Genomic DNA, 23,637 nt, shown 5'->3' with positions numbered 1-23,637 from the left:
GTTCTGAAATACAACAGACAACAGATAAAACCCACATTTAATGCTAGATTCACAGGGCATTTTTTTTTCATGAACTTGTACTTCTATTGATGCGAAAAAAATAGTATTGCTTGAGAAAAAACATTCCATTTTCTAACAGAATTACTTGCTTAAAGCAGAGAACTACTTTGTCCTGCATTATTTAAAGTCATTCTTCTAATCTTTACTTATCAGTGTCCAAATGGGCTCAATACATGAGCCTCTTCCCTTCTGCTTCCATAACAGTTGTGTCCATGTCTGGACACTGGGCATTATATTAACTACTTAGTCCAGTAGCCAAAAGATTCCATATGCTTGAACAGATGACTATCTCCATACTGTGATGGGATATTTAACTGTTTAGGTCTAATGTTGCAGTTGAAAGATTTAGTTCTAAATCTTACCTAATTTTTTAAAGTTTTCATAGGTGTATTTTCAGATTATATAGATAAAATGTAAAATAAAATTGCAATGTTGCATATACTCATTAACTTTTAGAGTTTAACATATTCGTTTTGGAAAAGTGATTTTTTTGATTAAAAGACAGTGTGTTGATGAGATGGTGATAAGGACATGTATATAGTGTCCCTCTAAAAAGTAAGATTTATTAAAATGAGAAAGCTGGTTTAGATATGCAGTTTTAACATGCAATGTGACTGTTCATCATAATGTAGCTAAGTCAGTTAAAAGATATTTAACATGTGGGTACAAAAACATGCTTCAGATGTATATTACATTTGTTTTTGAAATGGGTAGTTGTTACCAAATCAGAAGTGGTAGAGCTAGAATACAGCCTGTTGGCAACCCTAAACTTATTTTATGAAACAACAAAATATTTCTATTTGTACTGCAACTTGATTAGCAAATACTATCAACAATAACAGAAACTGAAAACAAAATTACTTACTGGCACACAATTTAATTCGATTTTGAATTGTATACTTCTCTGAGCTTCCTACTAGATCATAATTTTAAAGATGCTTTTAGGCACGTCCAGCATATCCAAACCAGAATATGCATATCTGAAAACTATGTGGATAACCCAAGAATACCTGTCATAAACTCATGATTCTTATTAATTCTTTGTACGGTTGTTCAACTGTATTTCTCCCATACAGCAAAAAGAAACATACAACATTAAAAAGTAAGCAAAAAACCCCCAATATAGAAAAAATATAAAGACCATTTCATCTTCACAGTTTCTATTTTGCAAAGCATTTTGAAAGCTTGCTTAACTATGATATAGAAACTACATGACATTTGATCTCAATACCAATTTGTGTGCAGTGGCTACATCATCAAATACATTTGAAGGTTATTCAGCATTTTACACTTGTGAACTCTCAGAAGTTAGAGTTCTAAGGGAGGCAATCACTCTTAGCTCTTGTCATAGGAATAAAGATTTCAAACTGTGAGAAATTCACAAGCTCTAGGAGTTCACATCTTATAATCCTATATTAGCAATGGATTCTAAAGCACTCTATTGCCTGACTTCGAGTTTAGCTGCTAAATTACTCAGTGTGAACACAAAAGGCTATGGATGTGAAAAGGTTTGTTTCTGAATTTTTCTACACTGAAACATACAGTAACTTAGGCACTTCAGTGAATTCAAAGCATCAAAACATTAATATTGTAGGAAATTAATTTTTTAACATACTGGATGAAATAATGAAAATACCTTGCTAAACAGAACTTCAGACTCTGAGGACAGGTTCTGTAACGAGACTTATTCATACTGACTTTTCATTAGTCAATTAATTTCCCTTGGTACATGCTGACTAATATGGTTGTTAGTCCTTACCAGTAACACAGCTTCAAGTTCAAAATAAAGGATGGCTTTAACAAAAGTATTACGCTTTCTCCCAGTGAAAATAATCTACTTAAAAAAAATATTACTTAAGTGATACAAAATTGGGAAGAACAGGAACAGAATTACGAACATTATTTAGTAATTTGGGTGAAAGATGCTTTTGGATTTACCAATGATTTCTAGTAATTAAAGAAAATGAAGAAAACACAATAGGAAAATATTTTAAATTCTAATTTAGGGCTTTTGCAATTCCAAAATAGTGACATTAAACTCCTTTAAGTCACACACTCTGTAGCACAAAAAGTTTGGGTTTTTATGTTTAGGTATTAAACTGCAGGGATTATCAACACACAGAAAAAGAGTTCTTACTTGTTTTTATAATATTCCTTAAGTTTGGAAAGTGCAATATTAAATGAAATCCCTCTTCAGTCTGTCCTCCTTGATCAATGCTAGATTTAAAAAACAGAAGTAATTTTCCCTTTTCAAACGCACCGTCTGATTTCATACGCACAATGCATTTTCAAGAAGCAGTAGAAAGACATGAAAAATAACCTTCCATCAACTATTTTAATCATACTCGTAAGTATCTCAATATTTATTACCTGACAGACAGTGTAAGATAAGAGTATGTTCAATCGGTAGAAAATATCAATCAAGTAAAACTTGTCACACATCTTCTGAATAAAATTCATAATTGGATAAGTTTTTAGTGTCATTTTCTTGAAATCCTCTTCCAGAATAATGTATTCCTATTTTTGTGGTGAAGAAAAAAGAATTTTCTTTTTTCTTCATGCATTGTTTTCACTAGCAGTTTCATCAATAAAACACAAAGAATCTGTGTTCTTTAGTGGACTACAATTTCTCTAAATTATTCTGAGAAAACTCTGTACACAACCAGATTTTTTGTATATTTGTGTCTTTTACCAAAATATAGCCTTACAGAAGACTGTGAAGACATTCAGTGTCCCATCAAACTGGGTGAATGAGCATCATCTCTGGATAAATGCAATTCAAAGTTATTAAATCCAACGCAATGAATAGCTGGAATAATGAAAGAGCCACATTGGTGGATATGTACCACAGAGGAAAAAGCATCAAGAACAAAATCACTACTTAATGTTCAGTAGTCATCAAAGAGATGAAGCAGACATTAGAATGCAGGAAAAGTGAACAATAATAGCATTATTGCATTACGTTACTATAACAAAATAAAATATGATTAAAAGAAAAGTGAATGTTTAAAAACAGATTAAGAAGGCAGCATGAAAAAAATACAAAACAATCAGAATACAGAAAAGATAAAATAGGGAGCCTCATCTTATTGTCTCATCAGCCAAGAACAAAGATATAATTGATGAAAAGTAAAGGCAAAATTAAACTTTTTGAAAAAGAATGAAACCAAGTAGATTGAAGTTGTGGAACTCCCTGTCACAGTAAAACATGCAAAGTACTTGGCAAAATATATAAAAGAAACCAATCTCAAACTACATATATGTATATGTGCGTTATTCATACACTAAATATAAAAAATATAACTAGTCTGGCTTGGAAAGACATTGTCCCTGTTGAAAATCAGTACTACCAATTGTGAGTTTTATTTCTTCTTCACTGCAGTAACTAGTAGTGGGGGCTGACAGAGACAAGATATGGTATGAGTCACGACTAAAAATCTATTTTTTCAAGACAAAGCAGGTAAAAAATGAAACTATTTTTCTGTATATGTTATGCAGATAAAACCTTGATTAAAATGTGATTCTGAACTTCTATTTACCTTCATGGAAATTATTCATGAGAACAGTTTACCTGCAGACCATCTAATTAATACAGTTGGGAGGGAAAAGATAACACAGAAAATATAGAAACAGTCATTCAGGGAATAAATGTGGAATTTACTACATCTTCAGAAAAATAGTGTGCATTTTCTATGCCTTCAGTGTACTGACTTTAAGATTCAACTGAGAAAGCATATGCTAGAACTTGCTCTGATCAAATTAAATACATATACAGAAATGCACTTTGAAAAAAAAAATCCCTCTCTCTTATTCTCTTGGAAAGAAAAGGTATTTTCTTTAACTTTTTTAATCCAGCAAGAAACCTCAGCAACAGAATGGTGAGTAGCTGGGTTGTGAGAATGTGAGCAGCTGCTGTTATTATAACTAAAGGTCTGTCTACGGCTTGAGCCTGAGAGACCACATGTTCGGCTGTCCTCTCATCTTGCCATCCTCACCAATTAACTATTAACATGGAGGGCTGTACACATGCTCTCAGGGGCTCTTTAACAGGCTTCTTGGAGAGTGGAACAACTACACAGCAGGGCTCTGGGAACTGAGTAATGTGGGGTATAAGGAACCCTCAGCAGCTTTGCTCCTCCTAATGACAGTTTTCTCCATAGTTTAGTGCTTAAAGAAGGATACATGAAGTTTAACAATTTAAAAAAAAAAATAAGGCTGCTGTTTAAGGCTGCTAAGCAAAGATTCTGGAAATAATGTGGGTTTTTTTTTTTTTTTTTTTAAATCCCCCAGAATATTCTAACACTTACTGTAAAACAATTCTGTCAAAATTAAAAAAACCCAGTTATTTAAAAAATGAGATATAATTTCAATCCTATGGGCATTTCAATCAATGGGCATTGATTTAAATGGAATTTATAAACACAAAATCAAAATCAACTTCCCAGGTTAGTTTGCAACAAACAAAACCCTTCGTCCTTCAGTTTGTTTCTTAGAGATGCTTCTGGACTTCTCCTCTAAAATATGATCATACCTTTTATTAACATAATAGATACAAAAAGAGTACAACGAATCCGATTGTATGTCCCAATTGTGGACAGGTAATTCCAATGTGCAAAAAGAAGGAAGCTACTTTTACATTCACAAATTCTATTCATTGCATTAAATTTTACTGTCAATCATTTTGAAGACAAACTGCCATCTAATATTTAAAAATAGCTCAGTAAGGAGATAGAGGTTTGCACTGCAAGAGGAATATTCATACAGTTTTGATTACAATGGTAAAACTAGAAAATCAAATTTCTCTATTTTCAAAGCAGTAAGTGCATCAGGTATCTAGATAAATAACATTTGCAGATATTCAAACACCTTTACAAAATGCAATACATAAGTGAACAGTCATGTACTTACCCAGGATAGGATTTAATCTAATGATAAACTCATCTACTACGAAAACATTTTGCATAATATGAGGCTTTATCAAGTACTTTTTTATTATAATCAAATCAAATTAATGTCTAAAATTATAGCTTCTCTGTTCATTGTGAATAATAGTTTTGCTTTTGAAAGTTACATTACCACTTGCAGAAAAAAAGACTATCTACATTTTTCCGTTTGCTAAAAAAGTTTGTTTCCAGAAGATAAACATTTAAGTCTCAGGCATATACTCTCAGGAAAGGTGCTTTTAGCAGCTTTTGATTTTGCAGTTGGGAAAATTACTTTGATACCATAACTGGTTTGCTCTTGGTCCCAATATAAGGGGATATTAGAATTAAAGAGTAAACCTGTTACCTTTCAATTCCTGGCTTTAAAAACAAGATCACACATCATCATAATCTATCCACGACAGATGAAGAGAGTGGACTGAAATGTCTTGTAGTGAAACTCTAAACAGTGTTCTGAAGGTAGTGGAAAAGTTTGTAGGGATGTTGTAAAAAAAAAAAAAAAATTTAAAAAGAGATTGCTAGCAGGATTCTCTTTACTTTATTACAGTTTCTGCAATTTTGATAGTTTTTCAAAAAAGACTAAGACCCACATAAGGCATAACAGCATCTACAATGGTTTTATGCTTAGGTCTTTGTAGATTTTGCAGCACGACTGTCCCACAAAACTATTGAAGCAATACAGCAAAGCTATGTTTTAACTTTGCCCTTTGAACAAAAAGAGTTTTCAAAATGTCCAAAATTGCATTTATGTTCTTACCACAAACTTTAAATTTTTGCTAACTGATGTGTCAGCTATGAAATATAGCAAAGACAGCATTCCTACCTGGATAAGGTGAGCAGGCACTGTGATGATGCAGGCTGACAAAGATTTTCTGAGGAGGCCACGGAGAACATACAGAAATTTTGTAAGGCTATGAACATCTTCAGGAGTATCACTGCTACAAATGTCATCACCCCACAACATGGAACCCAGACTCTGAATTCCTATCCGCAAAATATTCTTCTGTTTTTTCTGTTGGGGGGAAAAAAAAGCCACTTCTTATTTTTAAACATTAAGAAGAAAACGTCATGTAATGTATTTTAAAAAATACATCTGATAGAATTCATATCCATAATGATTACATAGTTTATATAATCATTGCTTAATCTCAGATGAACTTATAAAAATTACAAACAGAATGGCATTTTTCACTGACTGGATATCATGCTATGCCAGATAAGCACATACAAGTGGAAGAGACAGCACAGAAATATCAGAAACTACTCATTTTTTAAGCAGCTAAATGTATAATCTGACACAAAATCCGACAATACTATGATTTTTCATGTCCTTTCCCTCCTCCATCACTGCCTTAAAAAACACGCAAAAGAATCTTTTCTCCCAGCTCTAAACTGGTCTGCTGGAAGGGCCTGAGAGTAATCAAACACAACTTTTCCCTCTATTTTCAACTTTCCACTGTGTTACTTCCATAACCTGTCTATTCTGACCGTTTGCTTCGCTTTCATTTGTTCTGCTACTTCTAAATGAACAAGGTCAGTTGCCTACGTCACCAACATGCGGCACTTTCACTATTTTAGTAGTCTCTGTAAGCATCATCTACGTTCCTGTCAACTCCTTCCAACTAATGAAGGAAGGTTTACCTACAGCTATGGAGAAACAGAGTCTGTTGGAGACATCAGCAGATTGTCTCTTAAGGACCACACCTTTCTGAAAGTCCTTGACACAAGGGTTTCTGGGTCTGCTTCAGTTAGCTACCGGGTACGAGAATCTAAGCTGTTTTGACACGTAAAATCCTAAAGAGCCTCGTGTGTTACCTAACTAAAGACTATCTGCTGCCTTGCAGAAGAGCATCCAACAGAGGCAGTGGCTAAGACAAAGCTCCTTTTCTGAAGCGGTAGATTATGGAGCCAGAGTTGTAATTTGTTTATGCAAAGTAAAATGTCATCTCTCATGATGACAAATCTCATTTCAGCTTATTTGATATGACCTTTCCTGGTGATCTTTGAGAAGGATTTCAGCTATATTTGCTATCAACAGCTGAGAGAGAGACAATAAGCGCCCTTGTTGAAAGACTTCCTGTAAAAGGTGATCAAAGATACATGTCTAGAGTTCAGGGTTCAGACTTAAAGGCCAGCTTTTTTTTTTTTTTAATACATATATATATATAAAATACATAAAAGACTAGTTTAGATAAATAAAAGTTTCCTGGTAGTTTTCATCACAGCAAAGTGCTTTGATAAACTGTAGATATTCATTTCCACCAGCTGGAATGAACAGTAACTATCAAGCACAAAACATTGTGCAGCTGCTCTGGAAATCCAGCGGAAAGATTTTGCCAAGACAAGAGACTACTCTTATAAATACTTCCCTCTCCATATTGGGTGGACAGAGCCCGAGTTGTGAAACACGGTTAGTACCACATGGCTCTCCATTTATCCAAGTCTCATGGCTTACAGAGTAAGCTGATCCGCCAATTCGCCTACAAGCTCTGTGAAGCGATATGCGTTTTAACTCTGGCGGATTCTTTAGTCTTGGGCTTTGCAGGCTTTTAGGCTTTACTTATGTAAAGTTAACTTTTTACACTACCTTATGAAGATCTGGATAATAGTACAGGATAATACGACACAATATGACTTCTCTGTATGCTATTTGTTAGGCTTGGATGATCAGAGTTTTAAAAAGAACGGGAAAAACAGAAGCTAGTCTAATATTCTTTAGTGACTGCTAATCAGAGCAGATTCATGCATTTCTTGATGTGTGTTTAAGCAATAGCATAAAATTAGTCATTTAATTAAACTATTTTACCCAGATATAATGGATATCGATCATGCAGAGAAAGTGTTTTGGTATTTCAAACTTTCAGAGCAAACATACATAAAACTTACAGAAACTTCAGTAATGAGAAAAATATTTTTTCTTATGAAGAACATCAGTAAGAACAACACACAAACAGAAAAAATGTATCAGAATATCAGTTCTCTTATTGGATAAAGGATGACAGATGCTTGTTTCACAGTATCGAATCATCAGAGTTGTAAAAGATAAAGCTATTCAAACACCAGATAATATCAGATGTATTTGTTTTGGCCAGTAACAGAATTTCTACCAGTATAATTCTGTCAGGCCCACAAGGCCTTGACAAACGGCTTATTCCATACCTGAAATATAAGAAAAGCATAAGTCTAATACTCTACAACAACAAGCCTGCAGGACAAAGTAGGATAACATTTTTTTAGATACACCACTAGGTCTTTTATACTCTCATTAGTTTGGAATTTTTTTTTTAAACCTTTTTCATGTAATTTTTGAAACAATGTTTGCTTTGGCAGCAAGAATTCTGATTATGAAGAATTAAAAAACCCAACTCAAAGCAAACAAAAAACCAACCCCCCAGCTTTAGTACCCTGAAAGACACCCAACTTGAGCTCCAAAGCATACAAAAAACATTAAAGAAATAAAGTTGCCTATTAAAGGTCTGTTGTCAAACATGGAAAAACCAAAACAATTCAGAAACAAGTGCTATTCTGTATGACTTAAAATCATGCTCAATTTGTAAAGGTTTCATTCTTAATGAGCAGCAGCAAAGAGTTACCAGGAGGTTTTAAAAAGGATGTAAAACTGATGCTCATATTTCTAGGTCAGACCCTGAATTTCCAAATAGCTCTTAACAAAGATGTTCAAGTCAGCGTGAACAAACAGGTTATTGCTTTGGTTAACTTCAACCAAACTCTTCTGTAGCCCAATACCTCAAACAGGCTAGTGTCCTAAGGCCCACAAAGTCATGCAGGACAGTCAAAAAATATTAACCTGGGATGGCCAGCAGCAGATGGTCCCTTAAAACATTAATGTTAACTAATAATACTAGATGCTGGACCATTTTATCAGAGGTCTACTAAACCTCTAACGGTGGTTTTCACTAATTTTCCTAATCATGTCAAACCTCTGTCAGCTGAGGTGAGTCACATTCTGCTCACTTTTCTCCAGACCCCTCTTCATATACTGGAATTAGATAAAGAGGAGCCAATAGAAAGGAGTAGTAAGTCTAAGCATCATTGGCATATTGATGTGAAAGTAGCCAAAAATATCTAAAAGTTTTACCGGTCAGGTTAAACTTTTCCTTTGAATCCAGATCCAACAAGCAACGTGTTTCTAGACCTCCTGAGTAGAGAGATTTTTGAAGGATTATTCTTCACAGTATGAAAAATGAAGCATTAATGGCATCAGCTTCTGTCATTCACAGACAGTGATTAATGGATCTACTTAAAGTCAGTCAGTAAATCTCTTGAAAGTTTAGTACCTCCCAGCTACATTTTGGCCCTTGCAGTTTTCTCCAAACTTCATGAAAGCCACTGCCAACAGGACCCACCTGAAGGGGAGAGGATTATTTGGAGGGGAAGAACATACATGCACAAACTTCTCTGAAGCTTGTATTATTATTATATACAGGAAAGGGCACAGGTCCAGAAGAATACAGACTGGTCCTTACTTGGCAATCTTCATTGTACTTAAAAAGTGCTTCTGAAGTCTCAATAAATAGAAGGGGATATGGAGTAGCAGAGAGGTGAATTTTTCATAGACTTGGAAGATAAAAAGATCCAAGGCATGTTCTGGGCCATAACTACATTCAACTCTGGACTTAGTTTTTAAGGGGTGTGTATTATATACTGCTTTTAAATGTACAAAATTTGAGTGTACAAAAAAAGATGATGCATGGGGAAAAGAGGAATCTTAAAAGAAAGATACTGCTCCAGAAAATCATATGTATTATCTTCCTTGAAACAGAAACAACTATGCAATGGCTAATGGCTTTCTAGGATGGATAAACTGGCTTGAAAAAGGGCTCTTTTTTAAACTTTTAAAGTTTCACCTCAGAAACTTATGTACGTCATTTAGCAAACATACTTTTAATTTCCTCTGAGTTCAAGTTCTGGTTTTGCTTTATTGATACTAGTAAGGCATTTTGAAACAATGAACAAGTACAGAAAAAAACTCTTCATGATGTTGTTTTTTCCTTGCTTGCAAGCAAAAAATCAAAAAATATTGACTCCGACCAACCTTTATTTTCTTTTACATTTAAAAAAAAAAAATCAGGAATATACAAGGGTGCTATTTTCCTGTCAGACGTAACTTGTAAGAAAAATAAGAAACACCAGTCTAATCTCTTCAGTAGGAGGTTGTTTGCTGGCTGAAGGTTGGCAGGGTGTTTGTTTCACTTGGCGCTGCTCTTTGTAGCCGGCAAGCTCTCGGGCTTCCACAGGACCTGTCACCGTGCAGGAGGAGCATCTCTGCGCACGGTGCGTATGATAGGATGACAGGCCTGTTGCCATGGCTACCGCAGCGAGCGGGGAGAGGTGCCTGTCAGGGACCAATTTACTTCTCCAGACTGGCACTGCCACCAAAGGGAAGGCAAACTTGCCCATAAATCTCAGCAGAGACTAAACACTGAACACAAATAACTGAATTTACACACAAGCGTTCTGTGCAGGTAACGCTTCTAAAACATACTATTAGACACGAAAACATCCATTCCAACATTATCTTCCCTGCAAAAGGAGATTTTAAGATATTCAACTAGTAATAGTACACAGTATTCCATTCTATTATTTGAGGTTCTCCAGCATCTACACTAATTAACTTCTACTGTAGTAACATTTCTATTGTAAAACAATCAAAATAATTACCTATCAATTAAGCATCTATATATAATTTATTATTTTATTTGCACCAACTCCAAAGGACTCACCTATTACTGAATATGACAAAGAATAATAGACAGGGCACTGCTCAAATTAGAAAAGAGCTTTCAGTCTATGTTGTTAAGCTTACAATGTTTTTGATAACACAGTATGATTTATGAAGAGTACAGAAGTCTGGTAGGCTGTTTTGATCTGTAAAGCTGAAAAAACATTTTTATTTCTTGGTTTGTGTTTCAATATTTGCTACATAAAGATGCACACCATTTAATTCATTAAAAAATTCACAGTTAAAACAACATTGAAAAACCGGAAAGTTAAAGATTAAATGTTCAATCTCAAGAGTCTTGAGTACATTATTGCTAAAGCAATAGTTTGAAAAAAACCCCAAAACCTGTAGGGGAAAATGTGTTTTGCCGAATTACATTATATTTGGCAATCCATTTATTAGCTAATTGCACAGAATATGCATTTTACTAATGTTAGCTTACAGTTCTTTCTTGCATTGTCTGTATATCTGTAACAGGTGAAAACTCCAAATGTACATTAAAATATGAACCACACTCTCTATTTACTTTGCTTGTTTACTTTAGCAATGCATAGAAACAGCCTGTCCCTTGTTACTCTGTCCAAGACCTTCTTGTACCACCCTTAAAAATTCAGAAAACAATGTTAGTTACAGGATTATAGAATAGTACGAGGGTGTTCAGTACCTGAGGATCGGAGCCATCAAACCCTTCCTGGTAAATGATCCTGTGAATAGACTCAAGCAGCCTTGTGTAGGCACTGTTCATATTACTGTTGGTAAGAAGAAATAGTTTAGTAACACATTTTAATACTCTCCTATATGTCTCTAACAGCTGTATTAAAAATAAATATAAGCAGACATAGCTTTCAGTCCGAAAGTGTAATATAGAAGAAAGTGTCATAGAAGAAAAAACCAAACCTCTCTGAATATAGTTGACATTATAAGCAGTTGTGATTGCTTCACGTTAACTAGTTCAGTGCTCAGACATTTAGTGAAAGCTAAAACCTCTAGAGATTAAGATAACTTAATTATGTCAGGCTCACTTACATCTAGAAGATTAATGATTTAATGTATTAACTTAAAGTTGGAACCATTACAGCACGGTACTAATCTTCTATAACTGACAAAGAGCTACCCAATTGTTATTCCATGTATACCTAATCAATGCCCTGATGAACAGAGTTGACTTTCTATTACTGAAAACTTTCATACATACAATTGCTACAACAATTAAAACCAACAACAAATGAGAGAGACAACATTTTCACAATTTAAAAGTTCATGTAGTTAATGTGTTCTATTTTTTTTTAGTATGTTTTTTTGATACCACAGCAGAGCATAAAATACATTCTGCTATGCTATGGTTCCATTTTGTATCCATACACTACAGGTGTTATTACTGCTTTATTTGCATGATAACAGAATTGTGAGGTAGAATTTATTTTATACACTATTTAGAAAATATAAAAAAAAAATTAAAAAAAAAAGGAAAAAAGGCAAACCAGTGGCTATCAATAGATTTAAGCAGACTTAAAACCAAGTGGAAATTGAGCAAATTGTCTCATCAAAGGCTTAGAAGGTCCAGTTCCCACACATCCAAAGCACTTCTTCAGATATTCATCCCAGCCATGCTCTCCAGTCCACAGGGTAACACATACAAAGGACAGAAAGCTCTAATCTTTACTTTAAAAAAAGCAAGCCATTTCACTTTTAAAAGAGAGATACTGTTTTCTTAAATCCCATAGAGCATAGTGGCTTGTGTGTCTGGACTTGGTGCAGGTTCCTCACTGCAACTGAGAGTTTAAACTCTGGTATCTTTTCCAGCTTCAGTATTTCCTTGTAATTACCATTAAGGGTTGCGGATTCAAACCTTCTTGTATTCTTCTTTGGAAATATGACAGGTTATTTTGAAAATTTTGCTTCTAAAAATATTCTTACTTGCTCCAATCATTTTACATGTCTGGTCTGATAACAGCTCAGGTTGGAAGGGACTTCGAAAGATCACCTGGTCCAAACATTAATGAAACCATTTCCATTACTTTAGTAAGAGCCAAAAATGTTATCCAAATGTACTTTACTAATGAATACCTAAATAAACCCAAATAAACTTGCTTTCATGCTTTGCACAGGAGAGTAGATAACTTTTCAGAGAAGTACTTAAGAGTTGCAAACATCTGCTTTTTACACCATTGATTTAACTCAAAATTCTACATTTCTTTCAAGAAAAGAGTATCAACGCAAACCCAACCCTCCCAATGATATATTTAAGTTATAAACACTTACAATCAAAAAAGTCACGTAGTCACAACAATTTCAGGTTTTGAAATACTCAATGTCAGAAAACATGAAGAGATGACCCTTCTCAGACATAAATGCCGCATCCCTGGAAGTGTTTAAGACCAGGTTGGATGAGGCTTTGGGCAACATGGTCTAGTGGAGGGTGTCCCTGACCTCAGCAGGGGGGTTGGAACTAGATGATCTTTAAGGTCCCTTCCAACCCAAACCATTCTATGATTCTATGATCCTATGAAATAAAAGGGAGAGTTTCCAAATTAAACTCCATTTGGATTTTTTTTTTCAGATTGAGTACCCTAGAAGGCTACTGGTTAAACCGATGTACCTTAATAATTTAATACCCTCTATGAAATTCACAGCTGAAAATAACTGGCAATATATTATTTCAACATGACTTTTAACATGTAAAGTCTGCCCTGCTAAACAACAAAAGAGCATCTCAATCAGAAGAGTAAATTTTCGCTTATGAAGTCAATTACTTTCCTAGCATTTAGTTGCAAAAGGAATGGCTGTTAAATGTTACACCTATACTGTCTTGCAGATGCCTGTTTACAGGGTAGATGGGGGGGAAGAGGGCTTTAGCCTCCACTCTAGCCCAAATATCTTCTCCCTCCATGTCTTCACATAATCGCAACACGCACACAGGATCCTTGTTGCTTACACAGTGCTGCAATTTCTTCCCAGTTTTGCCAGAGCTGGAGAAATTCATCAGCACTTCACAGTAACCAGAAGCATATCCTTTTGGATATTCCTTTATCCTGTTGGAAAAGATACAAACTGCTGCTCACCACCATTAGGAAGGAGCTTGCAACTATCTTGTAGCCATAGCCACAGTACAGTATGCGTAATACAAAAACACGACTGTGGTCTTTGTCACCACAAAGGAGCATTTTCAAGTTTGTGTATCTATCACTTATTTTGCTTAACGTGCTATCTATAGGGATGTCAGAGAATATACTGCAATCACAATACTTGCCAATTCCTGATTTGTTCCTAAATTGCTTTTAAAAGTTAGTGGATAAAAGAATAAAATACCCGAAGTGTTAGCAGAATTAAAGGGTCCCAAAATTAAAACAAACTAATAAAAGAGTTCTTCAATTAATCCGTCTGAAAAAGATTTGTAGCAAAGAAAGAATTAAAGAAAGTAATGTAATGTACATAGATTTTTCTAAAATGTAAAAATAGGTGCTCTTCTACTTCTTGCTAAAATATTAATGGTTTACATGAATTTGAACCATGCTATGTAAATAAAGATGAAAAATATTGTGGAAACACTATTTACAAAAACAAGTCGCATTACCCTTCTGGCAATGTTTGTCATAACATTTAAGGAAGGAAATAAGATATTTCTTATTTTCCAATTTCTAGTCTTTTTTTGGCTTTGTTACTAAATGCCGTTTAATTCTGATAATGAGTTTAAACAATTCCTTCTTTACTCTTTTTTTTGTCTAGCAATTTAGTAATGGATAAAGCAGGAGCTGGCAAGAAGGTATCCCGGTTACAACGGAGCCTCTGACTTCTCTGTTGATAGTTTCTAAGCAGTTAACAAAGGTTAGGTTATCAAGGGTATGACAAATAGCCTTATTATGTATAAGGAGACCCCATTAGGCAAGACAGTTAAACCTGTTTTATCTAAATTTATCAGTAAATCAAGACTCTAGATAAATATATTCTTTTTTGAAAGCACATACATTCTTAAGGTAAAACTTACGAGTATTATTTAAAAACTATAGCTTAATTATTTTAGTTCCCTTGATTATCAAACTTCCTCTTATGGTAACTGCAACTGAACAATGAGGATAGAAGTAGAGGGGTAGAAAGTAAGCCTTTTCTGCGATGCACAGAATTATCACAGAGGATATTTCTGCCTTCCTGTTAAGTACCAGCTTTAGCAATGCAACGAAAAGGACACGAGAATATCCTAGCAACAACAACCGGAAAAGAGTTGCTGCCAGCTGCAGAACCTCATTAACCTGGTCCCAGCATTAGCGCTAGGACATAACTGCCCTTCCCCAACATAAAAAATAATGAGATAAGAAAGAGAAGGTTTATTCCTTCTTTTGGCACCAAACACCCAGTCCCATTTACTATTTCCTTTAGGAGAACAGACTTCCCAATCTGTTTTTAATTAATGTTTATCATGGGGCAATGAACTTCCACTCATCTTGAGTGATTACCCAAAAAGGGACCCTGTGTAATCTAATTTAGCCATCAGGTACCAGAACTATGGACAGGAGATCAAACACAGTATCCTCATCTCCCTCTGTCAAAAAGCAGATACACGTGTGTGTAAAAACTCAGGAAAGAAAAGAAAAATTGAGCCGAACTTTGAGGTGAACAAATGATGTATATAATCTCCAAATACAAGCTTTAATTGCAAAGTAAAAGGCCAGTCAATAACTTAATTCTGTCTAATCAGTCAAAGAATTGCCTCTGTTTGCAAGTCCATAAAGAAGCCAAATGCTTGCGTGGATAGGAAAAGAGGGACATATGTATAGATATACATGATTTCTAAAAAAGGCTGAGAATTTCAGGCCCAAATGAAGCCTCTACATCTCTGATCCTGCACTGTAATTATCTTGCAACAGACATTAGCTACAATTACAGAGACAGTTCACTCACTGAAGAACAGTTTAAATAAAATAGGTTTCTTCATGTGATGCTAGAGAATTAGAAGCACCAAGATGATTTGGTCATTTTTACAAATACATGGTTCTTATGTCACAAAACTTTATGACAAAGGCCCTTGCTTATAAATGGATGCAGCACTCTTTATCAAAGGATTGTAAAATGTATGTTCACTATACTCACTGTTTCTGTCAGAAGAGTACAAGCTGTATAGCAAAATGTGACACATTACTTTTCTTGATTATTTTCTGCTTTAACTGCATAATCTGTTCTTTGTCATTATATCCCTGAGTGGTGAAAGGAAAGGAGAGCAAGGGATTGTTCTTCTTCTCCATCCCTTGCCAAAGAAAAGAAGGGTAGGGGAAGAGAGGCAAAACTATCAGTTTCCACTTCTTCCTCAGCCTCTGTACTAGTGACAAAAGCAAAACTGTCTTAGATTTTAAAAAAAACCCAACCCCATACCACTGATTTTGGTCTGCACTCCTACAAGATTTAAGAGAAACTTTCATTCATAAATGTCTTTACTTGTATATATCTTGCAAAGTATATCCTTTAGAAAGTAAAGAAATCTTTTGCAATCATCTGATAATAAATAGCCAACTAATGTAAATTATTTCAGTAATGAATTATCCCCTTTCTTAAAAATGCCTCATTTTTGAAGGATTTGTCAGCTTTCAGTGTTAACACATTTTCTGTCAATCTTGTTTTGATAAATTAAATTGAAAAAATCATATTTTTAGAGATTTTCTGAATTTTAAGTAATTTTTGTGGCGATCTTTTTTAGTTCCTTCCAGGTTATCAGTACTTTTTCTTGTCAATGCAATAGATTACAGATATTTCACAATGCTATATAGGTAATTAGCATTGTCAGGTGTTTTTTTGGCTATGCATCTAAGACCGTAGTCTGACAACCTTATGTTTAAGAAATTATATCCTCTAAGTGGAGAATGCTAACTAGCCATGCCCATGCACCTAGTTCACTGTAACACAGACTTAAAGAAGTTAGCTTCAGCTCTCAGTGGGACCTTCAGGCAATCAAAGATGAGATCTAATATAAATTCTTGACTTCTATTAGGGTTAACTGTGACTATAGCATTACTTTCAAATCATTGTCTAGTTAATCAAGAGAATAGAAATTTTTACTATTCTATGATATACTGAAGTTAGCTGTAGAAGCCACAAGCATTGTATTGATTTTCCAAACAGTAATGCCAACAAAAGAAGATCCTTCCCCCTGCCCCGCCTTTATAAACTTTCTTTAATGAAATCATCCTGACAGGACTGTGAGCTTGTTTCTGTTCCTTGAGAAAGGAATGCTTCCTTCAGAATTTCATCACAGTATTTGTAAAAACTACAGTACAAGCCTGTTAGGTTTCTGTAAAAGCATAAATGTTTTGAAAGCAGTGAAATAATTGGTAACATTCATACTTAGTATTGGATTTAATACACTGTGACTAATGTGTATTAAAGAATCACAGAAGATAGGGATGAAAAGGACCTCAAGAGGTCAGGTAGTCTATCTTCTTGCCCCAAGGCAAGATGAACTACATCTAAACCATCTCTGACAGATATTTACCTAACTTGTCCTTAGAAATCTTCAATGATGGAGATTCTACAATACTCCCAACCTGTGTCTGCAAGGCAACTTCTTCTCGTGCTAATCATTAGAAAAATATCTCCTTATTTCCAGCCTGTATTTCTACCACTACAGTTTACTGTAGCCCATTACTGCTTGTCCTACCCTCAGCAGACAACCGTTACTACCCTCTGTATGTCACACCAATCTATGTTCCTCTTTTGACATCATAACAGACTTTATCAATGGAGAATATCTCCTGTTTTATTTTAGAGCCTTTTGACCCCATCCCAGCTGAACATCCATAAGCAAACAAAGGAAACACATACTAGGTGAAACTACCCTAGAAGCTTAAAAATAGATTATATTAATTTTTCTGGTATTTTTCAGACCACTGATATTATCCCACAGATGTTCTCATTTTCTCTTCTCCTTAAATACAGGCATTGATTGCTTTGGGCTTTTTGACTTTGTGGAACTTTGACAATTCTATGAGTTTTACTGATGAACTTCATCAGGTCCCAGCTTGAAAACATTTACATATTTTCTAACCTGGTCTTTCCTTATGTAAATTGGGTAGTCCAATTAGCTGATATTAACTGTGCTAGGTGCACATCAATTTGGGGATCAGGGTAATAGAAGAAGCAGCTTTTCTCCACTTTCATAATTTTTTAAGAACTCCAGTTATACAACACTGATGAATAGAAGCTGAAATTCTAATTCAGTTTATTTTTTAAATGTGTGTCAAAATTGAATGACTGTAATTATGGGAAGCTTAAATCTTCCATTTTTCTACGAGGAAATAAGCTTTATTTCAGAGGCTGCAATTCTGAAAAATTCTTCTTCCCAACCTGTCTTAACCTTGACCTACTGTAACCTTTTTAATACAGGGAATGCAAAACCAGTGGTGTTTGTGGTCAGGAAAGAAAATAATCAAAGCCAGAAGATAAATGATCCACTGTAAATGAAGAAAGAGATATACACATCTCTTCACAATTCCCACAGATTTCTGTCTGAGAGTTCACTATTCCCAATGTGTTCTTTACTCCTCCCTGTTCCTTATCACATTGCATTGTGGTCTAAGAAAATGATGTTTAGAATGGTGGTTATTTGTTACCTTGGTACCTGCTTTTACTCTCAACAATACAATTCTTTCATTTCCTCAGGAGAGGCTTCTTGAAGGAGACCCATGTTGCAGGTGCAGGGAGAAGAAAAGGAGACAAGCCTTCCAAAATCCATCTTTATTTGATCACATTCCTCACCTCATCATTCTGTGCTCTACCAATTTGCCAAGCAAATGAACTAAATCTAATCTGTTAGATTAAAACCAAGAATAGAATTCATATGGTAGGAATGATGAACTTTTATCAGGATAGCACACAAGGAAAATATCAGAGTTAAGCAAGTAAATAAAATGCATAAAAGTTAAAGTCCATTTCCTATACTATACATATGAGTTAATTTGATTTTAATGTAAAATGTACAAATGCTCGACAGCCATATAGTTAGTGGAATTAAGCCGAGTCATGAGACACTCTAGCTAGCTAGAGAAAAGACAGAAAGGGAGTTAAATCTCTCAATAACAATATAAGCACCTCCAACCTATATGTCAGATACTCTTGTGTCTATCATCTATAGACTTGCTACTAAAAAATTAAATAATTATACATAATATATAAAGTTGGTTCAAATATTTACTATAGAAATAATAAAATATAAGTTCTCTGCTTTCTCCTGAAAGCGTATTTTTTTACAACATTGCAAGAATCTACTTTACAAACCAGTGACATTTGATCACATAACACAGAAACAAATTATGAAGAGACTTGGCTTTTGCTTTTCTACAGCTCTAAGAAAGGTGCATCACATTGCACTTCTTTCACAAATCTCAGTTTTTATATTTGAGTGTACCGTAATGAAAATAAATCACAATAAAGCATACCATACTACTACTTCCATGATTTGGCCCTACATACTGGGATCTATAAAACTAGGTATTATATAAATTAAGTGACTGGGCTGAACAAAGAGATTGCTAGCCTGTATTTGATGTTTGACTTGACTTGAAATGTCTCCAAGAAAGATACAATGGACATGTGTGCTACAGGCTAATATGAGTCTTCGCTACTGTCACTCATTTTCTCTTGGCCTTCCTTAATTCATTACTGATAGACATAAACCATAATAAGTTATTCATTCAGAGAAGAGTTTATGATTTTCTCTGGAATTAGGGGTGTTGTGTAAGACATAATTAGTGATTGTAATTCTATTCACAGTATTTTGTATTTTCCTTAGGTGAAGCTGTAGGATGTGAGAAGTAAAAGTCACATAATAAACTAATCTGATATAGCATTCTAAGCTATGTAGGTCAAGGATGGCCTGTCTTCTTAGCCCTAAAAACTGTATGGATATCTTCCTAAGACTGATAGCCACCTGACACACACATCTCTGAAAGCTGATGGGGCATGGTGCTCAGGGAGTAGTTCACAGACAGATAGTAACAGTTTTCCCCAGTCCCCACACTCAGCTGTCAGCAGGGCTGGACTGAACATGCGGCTGTGTCCTAGGCTGTCCTAGTAATGTCTGCCTTAATTGGCCCTGCCAACTTGCTTCCTCCCACAGCTGAGGAGTCGGTATAACTGAGCTGTCTCTGTGCCACAGCAGCTTTGCTGCCCGTCGTGGCCTGTAGCACTGACGTGAGAACCACAGCTGAACTGCTTGAGCGCCACGCGTGGCTACAAGATTTTCACAGCAAGCGTAGATGCAAAAATATCATTTACTACTAATAAGCAGACAAAATTTGAACACACAACAGAAGCACGTGGTATTACAACTTACCATGTTTTCATTTTAGCCTGTAAAGACAATTCTTCAGGAAGGTAAAAACTGTGGCATTTTATGGACTGAAACAGTTCTGGAGACATTGTTTTAGAAACATCATAATAATGGCCAAACTTTGTAGATGTTGTTGGGCTGGCCTGTGGAAACAACAATACTGATTACAATAACCTATTAAATTATTATCTGTCAAAAGAAAATAATTAACTAGCAATACACTTGAAAGAAACCTCTTTTTTTTTCCCATTCAGCTTAGTATAAGCTTCAACATTATAACATTTACTACTAAGTTTTGGTTCCCCTGTTGACATCCTAGAATGTGAATTTTTCACACAGAATTCAACCCTTACTATTCCAAGTTGCATTACCAAAGTGCAGTCAGATACTTAAAATAATGTATTTTTTCACAGGTTCTAGACATATGATCACAAATTTCAAAAGGTCAGACACACGAAATGTGCAGACCATGCCATGTTCCACTCATCTGATTTTTCAGTATCTGGGAATTATATGGCACTACAGAAATATTTTCAGTTGACTTTGAAAATGTTTCACTTTATTTATTTATGATCAGTAAGAAAAAATAATACTCCATCTTCATATATCTGATTTTAATAGAAAATTGTAAAAAAGAGGAGAGCATTACACAGACATTACACACAATAACCATGGTTTACTATAATGAAGATACTTTTTATCAGGTCTCAATTTTGGATATATAAAACTTCATAACCCCCCAAATTTAATATACACCATAGCAGGAATTACACATTTGTAATATGTTTTGCTAGTAAATAGAGGAAATGAGTGCAAATTTTTGTTCTACATTAATGGAGTTTAGCATGAAACCTGCAACATTATTTGAATTACACACGTAACGTTAAAAACCCCCTAGACTGTTATAATATGCAGTATTCAAGCATGTAGTAGCTGTCTGGTACAGGAATTGAACACTTTTTGCTCTTCATGTAACAGTCCATTTTCTTCACTTTTTCTGCCCTTCGTATTAAAAAACCCAAACGTATCCTGGAAAGAACAGTCAAGCAGGGTAAACCTCAGAGGCAAGTTAGTTTCTTCCAGGGAAGGAAAACACTTGGCACAAACATAAACCACTATAGAGTATTTCTTACTGTAAAAACTGTAATGTTTAAGCAATATTAAAATTGATCTTTAGGTTAGGGTACAAACACAACTGTGCTTCTCATAAGATTCTCTCTTATGAACTCTTCTAACTCTTTTGAGGAAAAAGAAAAGTCATTTAGAATAACCAAACAAGTTTCGTAACACAAGTATCAATCAAACCCACAATATTTCTAACTGGTAAAATGCCTGGACCTAGACTTTTAACAGCAGCTTTGCAGGTCAAAAGAAAGATCACATCTTAAGTTTATTTTGAGGACAACTACCTTAAGCCTGGATTGCATCTGAGGTTCTACATTGTACAACGCAGGAATGTGCAAAAACATTTTAAAATCATTTTTCTATCTCCCAACTCCAAGACTTACTGCTAAGCTGAATCCCCCATAAAAGCCAAGAGCCACCTCACATACTAAATGATAAAGTATTAAAATAAAATGAAATATCTCAACAGCAGTGAAAGAGAACAGGTGAGACAGAAAAGCTAAGAGGTGAAAGTAAGAGACATGTTGAAGACATATTCACACTGCAGAACAGAGTGCCTTTTAAAGGTTGTTCTGAAGAGAAGTTTGGATTGGTAGGTAAAATGAAATACTGTTTTGTTTGTACTTAAAAGTATGGAATTACTTTTGAAAAGTGACCAGAAATGCCCCCTGATAATTTCAAAAGTTTCTCAGTAGATCCTGTAACAACTTAGAACATTCTATAAGAGGATTTTTCCTTTAAGCAGGCCAATACATACATTTATTCGCTATCTGAAAGTTGAGCAAAGTTGTGCGTGTACGCAATAAAAATTCTTTGGAACAACTTCTGCTCCAGTTTCAATATCTGCTACTCTTGAAGGAATGATGACAGATATGCTGAATTATTACAATAATGGGATCCCAATAATTTTTTGTTTGTTGAGCAACAAATTATTTAGTTCCAACTCGGATTATTACAGAAAGCTTGTGGTTTTCATAAACCTTAGTCTTGCTAATAAAGTAAGCACTATAACAGCAGAAAGAAAGAATATAGACATGCCAGACATGGCTATGTATTTATAGTTAGCTTTCTGAAAGCAATCATGCTATGTACTTCCACAATTTTATTTCATACTTCAGCTTACCAAAAATATATTAAACTATTAAGATTAATTAGAATAATTTGATTTAGAGTAAATATTTTGAAATTATATCATTAATGGATGTTAGGCTGGTCAGTTATCAGAGAATATAAATAGTAACAATAATATAGTATCTTTCCTACAAAAACAATAGAATAATCAAACTAAACCCAAACTTTTCATTAAAAGAAATAATTAGTTTTTAATTTAAAAACCCACAAAATTGCTCATATGTATCTAGTCGTAAGAGGCAGATAAGTTTTACTCAAAAAAAAGAGGAAAAACACATTCTCAAAGTAAGTGCTCCAATTTATTTATCAGCACCTGATTTTTAAAGAAGTCCAGCAAAACATAAGAATCTATCAAAATCTAAATATTTTTAATGTAAAATGTATCTTTATTTAAAACGACGACTCTGAAAGCAATTTAAACAGGGGCTGTTCTTTGGCCTATAATCTATTCTTTATCCGGATTACAGATCTGAATGTTTTTACTGCAATCTCTGCCAGAGCTCATCTTTTTATTGTGTACTTCCAAGCCCCCTTAATGTTTTAGAAAGGCCTTGACTAACTGAACTTTGATCTGATGTCTTCATTGAGAAAAGCTCCAGGTTGCCCATTTCAGATGCAAATCCTTACTGAGGCCCAATAGAGTTTAGTAAAGACAGCAAAAAAGAAGAAACAAGAAGTTTCCAGGATCCTCTTTGAGAATCCTGAGGCACATTGGTGTCCTTAATCCACCCTGCTGCATGGATTAAGGTAGGTGATAACCTCTCTTGATTCAAAAGAATAAGCACAGTGCCTACAAACTGGGTGGAGACTAGGATTTGGCTATAATAAAACACCCTGCAATAAAAGCTCGGTCTATGTCAGAAGCCTATGAATAGGCCTCAATGTACTGCATTCCCAGGCTTAGCGGGGAAGCTTGCAAAAAGCCTACCTGAATCAAGTAAGCATGAATAATCTGCCTTAGAATGACCATGGAGAGTGCGAAGCAGAGACGTGCCATTCCTCTTAAGTTTGATCTGATAAATGTATCAGTGGATTGGAGGCTCAAGCCTGTTCTTTCCTGGATTCCTATTTTGCACAAGGAGAAATACACTAAATTGTCAGTGAGCAGAGTGTGCTTTTATGCTACCGTCTGCTGTTAATGTTTCTAATTGCAATACTAATGTGCTAGAAATCTCAGATTTAGGATGAATCAAGGCAGAAAATTGATTTCATGCTGTGACAGTTTATATATTGCCCCAAGAACATAAGCAGTTCATTCAAAAAAAAAAAAAAAAAGAAGAAAAAACCACACTGTCTTGCATTGCAGAATAGGCTATCCATAT

General features: G+C 34.8%; 1 protein-coding gene across 2 annotated transcripts in view; it reads right to left on the bottom strand.

The window, feature by feature from the left end:
• Positions 1–23,637, bottom strand: part of ELP4 (elongator acetyltransferase complex subunit 4) — a 169,242-nt gene that overhangs the window by 112,755 nt on the left and 32,850 nt on the right. For both annotated transcript variants that reach the window (XM_054828921.1, XM_054828923.1), the window contains exons 5-7: positions 20,063–20,202; positions 11,411–11,495; positions 5,827–6,015 (exon numbers count right to left, since the gene is read on the bottom strand). In XM_054828921.1, the coding sequence (XP_054684896.1) occupies positions 5,827–6,015; positions 11,411–11,495; positions 20,063–20,202 (414 nt within the window). The remainder of the gene's footprint in view (positions 1–5,826; positions 6,016–11,410; positions 11,496–20,062; positions 20,203–23,637) is intronic.

This window comes from Grus americana, chromosome 5 (genome assembly GCF_028858705.1).
Source record: "Grus americana isolate bGruAme1 chromosome 5, bGruAme1.mat, whole genome shotgun sequence".
Taxonomy (NCBI): Eukaryota; Metazoa; Chordata; class Aves; order Gruiformes; family Gruidae; genus Grus; species Grus americana.
This window is presented reverse-complemented; position numbering and strand designations above follow the sequence as displayed.